Genomic DNA, 13603 nt, shown 5'->3' with positions numbered 1-13603 from the left:
AACCTTCCTCAGTTCTGTCTTCTTTTTGATACAGATGCGGGTCATTTTTATACTTCGTATCATTGCTATTTAAATAGAAAATTAACACAGATATATTCAAACATATAGATTATAAATAAATAGAAAATCTTGTTTACGTTTAAAGAGGCGTAAATGATACGGCCGTTGCATTTATCCTTATTAACACTTGCGATAGAAAGATATTTTTTTAAGGAATTTTTTTTATGTAAAAATATGTCAATTTAAGCGCTTTGTTATGCTTTTCTACTACGTTTTTAGTATAATTAATGTTGAACGCGATTGAAGTTGTCGTCATTTACTCGAATTTTAGTTATTTTTATTTATTTAATTCTTAACAATGTACTGTTACTTTTACTTTTAAATAAAAAAGAAGCATAGTTCATATAAGATTACTTCACGGAAAGGATAATGTATTATTTAGTGGTATTGTTGTTTGTGCTATTGTAATTTCAACACTATTGAAACGATTTTCATGATGTAGGGAGAAAACTATTTATCTAAGTTGTGGGAGTGTCATCGGATATTTTATGATAAGTAAAACCAAAATTTCGAATGGTACGGGTAATTTTTTATAATTGTAGATAGCACTTTTTTTTAACTCATCAAGTGTCTATCAAACAAAAATACTTGAAAAAGAATTTTTTAAATATCGCCTTGCTATGCTATTCACATTCAGTCAGGTAAAAAAATTGCCAAAAAAGCAAAACAAGCATTTAATGAAAGTAATCGTGAAAATATTAAAGAATGTAATTCAGATAAATATGAAGATAATAATTTAATTAATCTATAAAGACGTTATTTAAAATAAATTCTTATTTAATTGCTGGAAATTCTTAAAAAGTTCTATAAAGACGTTATTCAAAATAAATTCTTAATTTAATTGCTGGAAATTCTTAAAAAATTCGAATTTAGTACTGGAAAAGGGAAAGAAAAAACTTGTAAAATAAATTAATTTAGTAAATATTTTTAATGTTAATTTTACCTTATTTAAACTAAAATAAAAAAAACTAAAACGATTTCGTTGTACTGAAAGTAGAAAAAACAAAATTGAATTGTTTTTTCTACAATTCAGTTTGTTTTACAATTTCTACGTTTTGAAGTCGTTTCGATTTGAAAAAATCATTTTCTTAAAAACGTTTGAATATCTTTATATTTTAATTTTTAGCCCTTTCAAAATTATTTAATTTTTTTTTTTGAAAGTTGATTTTGTTTGAAGTTTTTTAGTTAAATTTATTTTTAAAATGTAGTTAGGAAAAACTGTACCCGTATGAAAGGAAAATTCATTCGGAACAAATAAAAAAAGGGAGAAACCTGTTTGTTAGTAAAATTAAGAAAAATTATGAAGACAAATATCATTAAATACTACCGAGCAAGCGACAAAAAAATCCCCAAATAGAAGTCGGTCCATTTGTTGTAAGACTTAAAAATAAAATTCATAGACTCTAACTGAGAAGGTTCTTTTTTTAAAAGCCTATAAAAAAGTAATTTTTAATGAACAAAACAGTCTTGGTTTTCCTAATGATACCTGACCTTAAAAATAAATTTTGGCGCTCCATTGGAGAACCGGTTAGGATAAATAAAAAGTTCAACCTTTGTTAAATTTTAAGAGCTCTTTGACCGCTTCTCGATTTCCTTTGTCATTAAAAATGTTGTGCTGTTAGCGATTTAATGTTTCAAATATTCCCGCTTTAATCGTTTTAAAAAAACATTTTCAAAAACAGGTGTCACAACCTTAATTTAAGTACCAGTGCATGGATTAAATAAGTGTTAACTATATTATTTGATAATATCTGTAAATTTTGAGTTTAAGGATGTCATATCAAAACCGTTTAAAATAGTAAGATAAATTTCTATATTTAGTTCTGCACATCTTTTTTTAGCTGCATTCTTTTATCTCTTGTTGACGCGTTTTGCAACCATTCCATTGTCAAAATTTATTGTATTCTGTAAAAATAAAAAACATTATAAAGAAAGAAACCGAAGTAAAATATACAAGAATGAAGAAAAAATTGGATAAAATAACCAACCATATTGAAACAGAAACCGGAAACAATACAAAAATTAAATTCCACCAAAGAAGAGTTATTTTTAAGGAAAATTTGAAAGTGATTGACGCAAAATTACGGCAATTATCGTGTCCACAAGATATATATATATACGCACACATTAACGTTTGAGCTGAGAGTGGTTTTGAGGTCTGGGAGATGTGAAACGCGAAGATATGTCGAAATTTTCCGGAAGTTGAATCATAGTACCCATTACAATAGGTAGCTTTCTTATGAAATCTATCTAAAAGTAATCAGCAAAAATGAAATATGTTTAAAAAAAGATAAAAAATACAGAAAAATTTAAAAAATAATATAAAAAAGAAACTAAAAGAAAATAATGCACTAATTACAAAAGCAGGTAAAGGAAATGCAGTAGTTATTAAAAAAGATTACATAAAGAAAACTAAAATTTTGTAAAAAAACACAGTTTACAATAGAAAAGAAAAATAAACCGAAATATATCAGAAAGAAACTCAAGGAAAAAAATCTAATAATTTAATTAAAGAAAGTGATTACAAATATATTAATATGGGTTCGAGAATACCGAATATGAGAACATAGGTTAAAATTCACAAAGAGAATTTACTTATAAGACCGCTAGTAAATTACATGAATACGCCAACACATAAATTATCAAAATATTTAGAAAATATATTAAAAGACATGGAAATATTGAGAAACCAATATATAGTAAAAAATTCAATCGAAGCAGAAGAAAAATTAAAAAAAAAATATAACAATAACAGTAGATTGCAAAATTGTATCATTTGACAGAAAATTTATACCCATTTATACCATTAAAAGAAACTAAAAAATTTTGCAAAAGAAACTAATTGAGGAAAAGATAAAAAACAGAAATTATTAAAACTTAAGAAACAATTCTGTAGCAAAACCGGTTTAAATTTAATAATAAGATATATAAAACGAAGGGTGGATTAGGCACGTGTAACCTATCATCAGCGATACCAAGCGAAAAATTCCTACAGAATATGGAAGAAGATAATATACCAGATTTCATGAAAAAATACAAATGTTTACAATATATTAGGTACGTGGATGACACTATTAGTATTTAAAAAAGGAATAATTATTAATGAAGAAAATATGCTGGAGAAATATACAAATTTCATCATAATATTAAAAATATACGGTGGAAAAAGAGAAAGCCGAAGGCATTAATTTTCTAGAAAAATAATATTTAAAGAGTACAATTAGTTTTGATAATGGAGTATTTCCGAAACGCTTCAACAAAAAATAAAAGATTAAAGTTAAGAAAGATGAGCAGTACTAAACATAGAAACTACAGTGATCTTAGTAGAAAAGGTAATAAAATTATCTTAGCAATTATGAGTAGAATGATATAGTTTACATGAAAATGATTCTTTTGTCAAATTCTTTGGCATGAGGATAAATTCCAATTTATATTTGAAAATTCTGAGAAAAACTTCAAATTCACAAGAAGTACCATTTTGTATTTAAAGTAGGTCGGAAAATATTTTCATTTGTATTGTATTTTACACTGAAACTCCTCTATTACTAGTCGTAACTTTTTTTGTGTAATCTTTATTTCTAGAAATTTTGATGACAGTGTGTTATTAGAACACCTTTTGTGAAATAATAGATATTTTTATTCGTTGAAATCAATAGCCAGTTGTTAGCGGTTAGGATCACTAGATCAGCTAATCTTTGGTTCCATTCCCTGCATGGTCTGGGACTTTTTTATGTGTAGTCTATCGATGTCATCGTTCTCTTAAAATACTACGGAGGTTAGTAAAAATAAAACCAAACAAAAATTAAACGGTCTTTTCGAATGGCATTACAAACTATATTTTATTAAATTCTGGATCTCATCCCGCTGTTTATTATTATCCCATTTTCGTTAATATAACTCTATAGCAAACCATTACGCTTCTGCGTAGAATTGTTACTGATCTTCCCGTATAAAGTTTGCAGTCGAAAGAGAGCATATTTTTCGATTCTACTTCAGTCTTTTCTTTCTCTATAGAATTTAAATTATAGTTTCGTTAAAGTATTTTTGTTATGTACTTCCTTATTCAACTTATATAAAACTGATATTGTTTATTCAACCAATATTTTCTTTGTTTGAAATTGTATGCAACCAGATGTATTATAAATGTGTACTAATTTAAGGGTTTCCTAAGATTACATTCGTATTATTACGTAGATTACCTTGTCTACATTTTATCCACGTTGGGTTTCGATAGATTTGCCTGTCCCCTATAAATTTGGATAACAGAATTACACGAAATAAATTTGTATAACAAAGATTTTGCTTAAAAATGCAAAACTTTAACGCGTCCTATATCGTCGCGTTTCAAAGAAAACGCTTTTCTGCCTGGGGTTTATTAACTATATCCCAAATCCCAGATGAAACGGTACTGTACATTTACTTTATTTAAACCCCTTTGTTACCAGAAACTGTAATTGTCAGCATGATTTAATTATACTTACTGGTTTTTGGAGAATATAATTTCGAAAAAAGAATTCTTTCGTTTGTGTGTTAGAATTTGTTATTCAGTTTTGTTGTTTGTAGTTTAATACGTATCCTTATTCTGTAACCGTAATTTCATGCTTTTCGTATATAAAGTTTGTATTTTCTGTCTCTTTTTTTTGTTTAGCCTCCGGAACCACAGTCAGGTATTACTTCAGTGGATGAATGAGGATGATATGTATGAGTGTAAGTGAAGTGTAGTCTTGTACAGTCGCAGATCGAATATTTCTAAGAAGTGTGGTTAGTTGAAACCCGACCACCAAAGAACACGATCTAGTATTCAAATCGGTATAAAACTAACTGCCTTTACTTGGATTTTAACTTTAGAACTCTCGACTTCGAAATCAGCTGATTTGCGATGACGAGTTAACATAAGATTTGTATTTTGTGTCTAGATTATTGTTACTGATTACAGTATATTTAAGGACATAAAGTAACGTAGGGTGCGCGCGTGCGTGTGCGTGTTTGATCGCGCGCGTAAAAATAATATTCTTGTTTTAATAAATTACTAATTTTTATTGAAAAACCGAACATGTAAACTAATGATTTAAACATTTTTATCAGCGCTCTTAGTCGCTCATGCGGCAATATTCGGTGTCAATTTTATTGAAGTCGATCGCAAAGTGAGTGACTGACTGACATAGCGAGTGACTGAAGCACTATGATAACTAAAAAATATTAGCTTAAAATAAAATTTCTTCAGTTTTGTATTATTTGCACAGCTGTTGTCGCGGACAGAAATCACGATTTTTTTATTATTCGTTACTTTTTATGATTTATCAGTTTAATTTTGTCGATAAATTTACTGTTTTAATCTATATAAAGCTAGATGGTTTGTTGTGTGTAGACGTAGATACGTGCGCTGGAAATTAGGTCTAACGGACTGGCTGTACGATCTATAAAACCTCGTAGTGCGACAATAAAACAACGTGGAGCTAAAACCCGGTCATTCTATTGACGCTGATTTGTTACGCACGCATCAAAATTTACCTGTAGCATGTCTTATAACTTAAGTAGTAAGGAGCAGACAGGCCGTAAATAAATACGTGAACGATAATTTAATATTTTGTAAAAAATTGAAATTGAAAACATAAAACCTAATTTTGTAACTTAATAAAATTAAAAATAAATCATAGCAGGTTGTGTATTTTCAAATTAGTAATTAAAATTCAGCTGTAATTTTAGTTTTTATATGGTATTTAGCGGATCATATTTTATATTACCTTTGTAATTTGTTACTACTGTAGATTAATCAAAAGCGTGTGAAAATACATTTTATCCCAGTGTTACGATTAATTGAGTGATGTTGAGCAGATTAGTTTTTTAAAAATGAAATAACAAAGAAAAATGAGAACTACTGTCTTACCGGTAATCGGGATGTGACTGATCAATTTTGTGTGATAATGTACTTTTAAGAAGCGGAATAAATATATACATATATCTATCAAAAGGAAAATGTTGGAGTTTGTTACTTCACGTAAATGGACCGACGGTAAAGTGAAAATGAAAATCAAGAAAAATGATAGCAGTAAAATCGGTAACGATAAGAGTTACGGTCAACAATCACAGCAACAATCCAGAAGGCCGCACAGTTATCACGGATTCGGTCGTTCCAATGCCAACAGCAGCAGTAGTGGTGGTGGTTTGTTATGTTCGTTGTGGCAGCATTGCGGTGTACAGCATTCACATTGCAAGAGCAACACGTGGAGATTTTTAAACACCAGACTGAGCAGGTATTGTAAAAATGTATATCGCATTCCTGGTTGGTTGCTTTCAGCGCACGTTTATTGATGTATATATTTTATTGATGTATTACATTGCCTTTACCGAACGATTAATAGGCGACCGATATCAGTTATTTTAATTCTGAACACATTTTATTTTTAATCCCTCGCTTGTCATCAATTTAGCATTGATAAAAACTTCTTTATTTTTAGTATTCATATGATTAGTTAGCTTTTAATTGAAACTAAGTATTTTAATTGTATATTTTCATACACGCTTCGTCGGCATTGTTAGAAATTTGCATACTATTGTTCAGCAGACAACAGTAACGTAGTGAGGAAATAAACATTTCCATTTTACTTATATATATAAAGTTTTTTGTATAATTATTACCAGTTTTATATTTCTTTTACATTTTATTTAGAATTTCCTTTTACTAAGCGTAATAATATTAATTAAAAGGTTTAAAGAGAAAAAATCAATTTGATTTTTTTCACAGTTATTAAGAGATTAAAATGTGATTTTGGAACAATTTCATGTATAACACCTGGCTTTATTTCAGCTAAGTTCGCCGAAGGGCTTACGTTATATTACTAATCTATGTCCTATCTACTCTAGAACTTAATTTACAATTTAAAATACACTTGATCGATGTTTGTTTCCCGTCTAAAAATGTTCGAATTCGATTTGTAATTAATAATTAATTCTGATTTTCCCAAACACGGTAAGACATATTTTTATTAAATATGAAATTTTCTTAATTTTTTCTTCTTGTACGAAGTAAAGGAAGTATTGTGATCGCAAAAAATTTCGATTTTCAGATTTCAACGGAAATATCCATTTTTACCATCCGTGAATCCATTTTGATTAGTTTAGGCGTGACGTCTGAACATTGCTATCTATGTATGTACGTATGTAAGTATCTCACATAACTCAAAACCGATTAGCCGTTGGATGTTGAAATTTTGGATGTAGAACTGCTAGTTGTGCACCTCCCCTTTTGACTGCAATCGACTGAACCAAAAGTGTCCAAAAATGCCCAAAATCCAAAATAATTTTGATTTTGAACTTTTTCTTAGCTGCAGTAATAAGCCCTCATTGAGAGCTTTTCAACGATATATCATAAGTGGTACTTATTTTCATTGGCTCCAGAGTTACAGCCAAATAAAACTTTAATGAATGAAATATTTGGATCTTAAAAGAGGAAGGCACATCGGTTCGAATCAGACTTCATCTCCATTTTTTAACCTTTTTTTTTAATTGAAATATATTTATTAATTTCTCATTGTAAAAAAAAAAAAAATGTTTACTATGAATAATAATTCAGTAACAGAAAAAGGAGAAAATTATATACTATCAGAAGTTTTTAATGAAATAAAATTTTATATACTTATCATTTAAAAAAAAAACGTGTATATATAATAATTTGATAGGCGTTCAAGGAAGTCATGTGTTTTCCATATCAGATTTTTTTTTTTTAATTTTACAAGTTATGTAGGGATATTAGTGCTGTGAAAATTTCTCAGAAAATTTAATCTAAAAAGAATAAATAAAAAAGAATTTCATAACTTTTATTATTAATTTCTTTTCAATGTAACTTAATTAAATTTAAATACTGCTATTAAACTAATTGTATAATTAATTTTTTATACTATATTTTTATTACAGTATTTTTTTTTTAAATTTCTGTAGAATATTAAAAAGGTTTTTGATTGCGTTTAAAATAACATCTTTTTGCCAAGTTGTTTTTTTATTTTTAAATAAAATTTGAATTTAAACTTTTGTTCGTTTTCAGTCGACTTACAAACATTATCTGATAATTAAATTCTGTAAAACCTTTGTGACAAAGCTGTATTTGTTTACCGGCTATTTAATAAATTTAAGCTAAACCCCCCAAAAAAACTTATGTATATATTTTGTAGATTGCAAATTTTTGGGTTTACAATAATTTTCTTGAAAGCTACAGAGTTCTCGCCCCATTTTAATTTTTAAGGTCAAAACGTATAAAACCATCAATATTTGGTCATTATCTATGTAACAAGAATTTTAATCCAACCTTTTTTTACCAAAAGTAAGGGCGAAATATTTCGCTAGGTATACCATAAAAATAAAGCGTTTCCGGATGAATGTTTATAAATTATTAATTTTTTTGTAATTTTTGCTGATATAAAATATCCAGATTTTTTTTTGTGAGAAACCCTGCACTTAATGCTTGTATGAAATCAAATCGTTTAATGTACTGCATTATACAATTATTCTTAGAGTGGTTATAAACATGTAACAAATTTCATTTGTAGCCTTCTAACGCATCTCCTTTGTTTTCATATATATGACAATTTTCTCAAGTAAATTGCGGGCCAAGTTTATTGTTTCTTGTTTATGTGCTCAGTTTATCTAATAAATTATTCCATTAAAAAAATTGTACTTTAAGAGATCGCGGTTATCGTTGTTTATTCTTAAGATATTGGTATTATTCTTAAAATATTAAGGTATTGGATGTATAATGTCTTCTTAAAAACATAAACCAAGATGGCGGTTTTCTTTTGTTCTTCGGTTAAATTCGATACGGAGCGTAACCGTGCCGTGAGGTAAGTCATCTGAATCTAACGTTATTTGTAAAATTAAAGTACAGTAATCGGTTAGTGTCGTTATTTTTTCTTTATTAATATACAACCTGTGAAGTTTGCAGTCGTCCCTTTATTATATGTATTTTAAATACATTAAATTTGAATTACTTTTAAGAAATGAGTGAATTATTCGTGGTTTGTTTAAACCAGCAAATTGAATTTTTATTAAACATGGTGTATTAGCATGAAATTAAATTTAATATTTTTAAAAATTATGAATTTTATTTATAATTATTACATAATTTTATAAAGTTTGTAATTGATCGGTCTGACAGCTATTATGTTTTACAGTATTTAGAGTTTTTATACGGAATATTTTTTTTTATGTTGAAGGAGCCTTATGGTACAGTAAAAATAGAATGTAATAAGAAAATAATCAGGGGCCGTTGCCTTTTGTGTTTTGACTCGTCTAGTTTTGTTACATGTTAAGATTCTGGAGAGTTCTAACGAGTGGGCCTGTCTGCAGATGATTTTAGAATAACAGTAAAGAGGGGGGGGGGGGATCAGAATGTGGTTTTTTTAAATATCTCAGTTTATTTATGAAAAATTATGTCCGTCCAACTTTCTTTAAAGTTTACAATATTCCCTGCAATTTGGATGTTTTGTTTTATTCTGTACGATAAGAGATAATTTATCCGTATCGTTTAAATTTTTTCCAATTCCCCCTCCCTCCAACCGTAAATATGTTTTTATGCGATTAACTTAGGTAATTCTTTCACGATTAACTAAGAACACTAAAAATTTAGGAAAATATATTTTAAGCAGAATTTTTTTGGAAGTGTTTTCTTTCTTTTCTATTGCTACTACAAAATTTTGAAAAGAAAATTTTATTTGTCATATTTTTATAGTAAACTAACGTGCAAATGATAGATTATTTTATTATACTATTTTGTATTATTATTAAAATAACTGTCACGATCAGTTTTTTTTAATAAAAAAAACTACCTCAGTTTCTTTTAATTTTTAAAACTTAGCAAAACAACGTAAAAGTTTCTTTTACATTTTTTTACAAAACTTCGTTTGATAATTACTACTTCGTAGTTAGACAATTAGGCCACCGTATAATATATATGTTTTTATGAAATCGATTTAAAGACATTTCGAAGAAATCTAAGTATACTACGTTAGACTTCCTGGATAAATCGATGAGTCTTATGCTTTCACTTAATGATTACATTGCTCTCAGAGAAAGCAGATCCTAGTAGAGCCCTGATTCTACTTACGATTCTTTACATGTGTCATAGCCATAAGAAAGTCTGCGAAAGATAGCTTAAAAAAAATAGATTGTCATCTTTTCCGTGGGAACAGTTCATTACGAACTGCACAATATAATCTTCACTCATTTGGAGAAATTATGCTTTAAATAAATTAAAAAGATTATGAATATGCATACAGAAACACACACAACACACACGCGTGTGTGTGTGTGTCAGTTTGTTTTTATTTTTATTAACTACTGTTTTTCATTGCATTAGGTTTTATTTGTATTCGCTGCGAATGCATAGGAGGTTTAAAGTATGAATTGTCGAGATATTAACTATTTGTGAAGTACTATTGCGTTTCGTACTGTACGATTCTACACTGTGAGTATTTGTGAGCTGTATCTAAGATAGACCTTTCGGACTAAGATTAGTCCGAAATAGATGAGAAGTGGCATTCAAAGAAACGTGGCATTGAAAGAGCCGTTTGGCGATGTTAAGTTTAGGATTGTGGATTAAAATTATACGTATTGTGAAATCGATCGTTTGTACTCCTCGTCTTCTTTACTAGCTTCATATTTTTTAGTGTATGTACAGTTATAGACCATTTATTTTAATACTTTTCTTGGTTTTAAGCGACCGACCGTTTAAGTTTGTTGTTTGTTTCCTTTGTAACGGTTATTCACCTATTCTACGTGGGATGTTTTAGGTTGCTAAAATAAAAACATGCGAGTATGATTCAGCATGTAAAAAATGCGAAACGATTAATGACATAAATGTTTAATCTCTCCAACTTTGTTGTGAAATTTAAAACTAATTTTAATTGTTGGTTTTCCGTTTTTTTTTTGTTTTTTGTAGTGTAACTTAAAAAATGTAAAACCCAGATTTTAATACTTAACCGCAAGCATTTAAGCCCCCTGTGATTCCTGCCCGTATTGTATAATATGTTCGAGGAAAAATAGGTAAATAAAACGATGCTCTTAGGCTTCGTAATTCATTGTCCGCTTTCTTAGTCCTTGGTGCGACCGTTTTCTTTATTTGGACTTCGTATAGCGTATTCAATATTCGAAATTTAGCACACCCTTATTAAATGATACCTGTAAATTTAGTTCGGTTATTTTTTGGACTTTTTCTTAGCTGCAGTAATAAGCCCACATCGAGAGCTTTTCAACGATATATCATAAGTGGTACTTATTTTCATCGGTTTCTGAGTTATAGCCAAATAAAATTTTAATTAATGAAGTATTTGGATCTTAGAAGGGAAAGGCACATCGTTTCGAATCAGACTTAATCTCCTTTTTTTAACTTTTTTTATTTATTTAAATATATTGATTTATTAATAATTATTAACCTCTGATTGTAAAAAAAAAAAAAATACGATAAATAATTCAATAATACCAATTATATATATATGAAAAAATATCAGAAGTATTTTTTTTCTTAAAAAAATGTGTATATGTAATTTAATAGGCGTACAAGAAGTCCTATAGTTGTTCATATCAGATTTTTTATTTATACAGTGAAGAACACATCAATAAAATCGTTTAAACTCTTACCGGGTAATTCCCTAATTGCAGGACCAAGACTATTTTACATAATTACATAAATTTAGCACCATGTATTTGGGGGAAACTATTAAAAAAAAAGCTGCTAAGTTCAAGTTTTTGTAACATTTTTGCGAAGCAGTTCCCTTCATCTTACTAGATTTTTTCATAGAGTGAAGCAGAATACAGTTGAATAGAAATCCTGACTTTTAAATTATTCATAAAAATTGTAAAAAAATACTCCATTTTAATAAATTGGAAACAAATGAAAATTTTCTTTTCTTCCAAACTGAATTAGCGAATATCAATCGATATTCGCTCATATTATTATCAGTATCTTGTATTTTTAATTTCCTGCATGCGATATTTCTACATGAGTAATCTTTGAGTTAAAACTTTAGATGTAATTTTCTTTAACTGAACTTCACCTCCTTTATTAGTTCTTTTTACTTCCGTGTACGAAGTAAAGGAAGTATTGTGATCGCGAAAATGTTCGGTTTTCACATTTCAACGGAAGTATCCATTTTGATCATCCCTGAATCCGTTTTGACTAGTTTCGGCGTGACATCTGTACGTACGTAGGTATCTCACATAACTCAAAAATGATTAGCGGTAGGATGTTGTAATTTTGCAAAAATTGGGCAAAAAAAAGTTTTTTACGAAAGAATTGTATGTAGTGTGATTATTTAACCTTCAGGTTTGAATGAAATTTGTTCAAAAATGTGTAATATGTGTAGACCCAATGTTTGCATCGAAGGCTTTATGGGATTTTGTTGTATTTATAATTTTTGCATGATGGAGTTGATTGGGGTTTCCCAGTTAGCGTTATTAAAAATTGTCATTTTCTTTCTTTTAAATATTATCTTTTGAAGTCGACGAAACTGTTTTTGTTAACAGATTAAGAGATAATATGTTAGTAACATTTGTATAATTATTATAGCTTGTCCCTTGCGTATAATAAAGTTTACATCGATCGATCGGCTGTGTTGTGATTCTTGGTTGTTTTTTATGGAATGCATCACTAAAGAAAAGCTTTATCTTTGAAGACAAAGCCCGTTTCTTTGAGCTTAGCCTTGAAATTTCATGCTTTAACCATTTAATCTTGTTTTTTGTTGTATTACTCTTAAGAGTTTCAGATTTATATTCTTACATAACCTGCAGGGTTACTGAAAATTGCGCATAAAAAGTTCCTCATTTTCGCCTGTTTTTGAGGTATTGCAATTGTAGCGTTACATAACCTTTTGCAAAATTAGTCTTTAAGTACATCTATCAACTCCCGTCCTAAAAAGATTCCATGTTGAGAAAAATATTTGATATAAAAAAACTGAAATCGAGCTCTTGAAATTGATCAAAAGTTTAAGCATTTAATAAAATTTCAGTTTTTAGGAGTGGAGTGGTTTTTGAATTTTTTTTCCAAAAACTCGCCGGTAATTTTTTCGTTGTTACTTGTGATAAACTTAAACCTACAGTAAAATTTTCAGAAGTACAATTCATTTCCCTCTAATGTACTCTCTTTCTTCATATAGTTTAATAAAAAAAAATTATAGAATCCCTCCCATATTACACAAGCTATCGTACCAAATTTCGTGGTTTAGGTTTGAACCGTTTTTGAGTTTTAAAACGAGATAAATAACAGTAGCAGCAAAAACATCACTCGGCCACTCACTCGGTCACTCAGTTTTTCATTCAATATTTTTATACTTGCGGACCTCCAAAAATCTAAAAGTACATAAAATGCAAATTGGATGGTTCAGTTTTGACCGATTGATGATTATTTTTGCTGTGTTATGTATGTATATTGTAACTGTTGGGACAATTTAAAATATGCATCGGAATACCGATTTCAATGCCCATTCGCATGAATGTAGTGATGCGGTGAATTCTCATTTATACTATATCCTCTTCCATACCTCACTGTTTTAATTTA

The 13603-nt window shown here is 28.7% G+C and overlaps 1 protein-coding gene across 7 annotated transcripts in view; it reads left to right on the top strand.

The window, feature by feature from the left end:
• The window catches only part of Fak (protein tyrosine kinase 2 Fak), a 227234-nt gene that overhangs the window by 107315 nt on the left and 106316 nt on the right, over positions 1-13603 (top strand). For 3 of the 7 annotated variants that reach the window (XM_075359313.1, XM_075359359.1, XM_075359349.1), the window contains exon 2: positions 5829-6314. The exons of the other annotated variants lie outside the window; for them this stretch is intronic. In XM_075359313.1, coding sequence (XP_075215428.1) covers positions 6037-6314 — 278 coding nt within the window. In that variant the 5' untranslated portion in view covers positions 5829-6036. The remainder of the gene's footprint in view (positions 1-5828; positions 6315-13603) is intronic. 7 annotated transcript variants of the gene reach the window in all.

The sequence above is a fragment of the Lycorma delicatula genome, chromosome 1 (assembly GCF_047948215.1).
Source record: "Lycorma delicatula isolate Av1 chromosome 1, ASM4794821v1, whole genome shotgun sequence".
In the NCBI taxonomy this organism is placed as follows: Eukaryota; Metazoa; Arthropoda; class Insecta; order Hemiptera; family Fulgoridae; genus Lycorma; species Lycorma delicatula.
The sequence above is the reverse complement of the archived record's forward strand: the minus strand, read 5'-3'. Positions and strand labels throughout refer to the sequence as shown.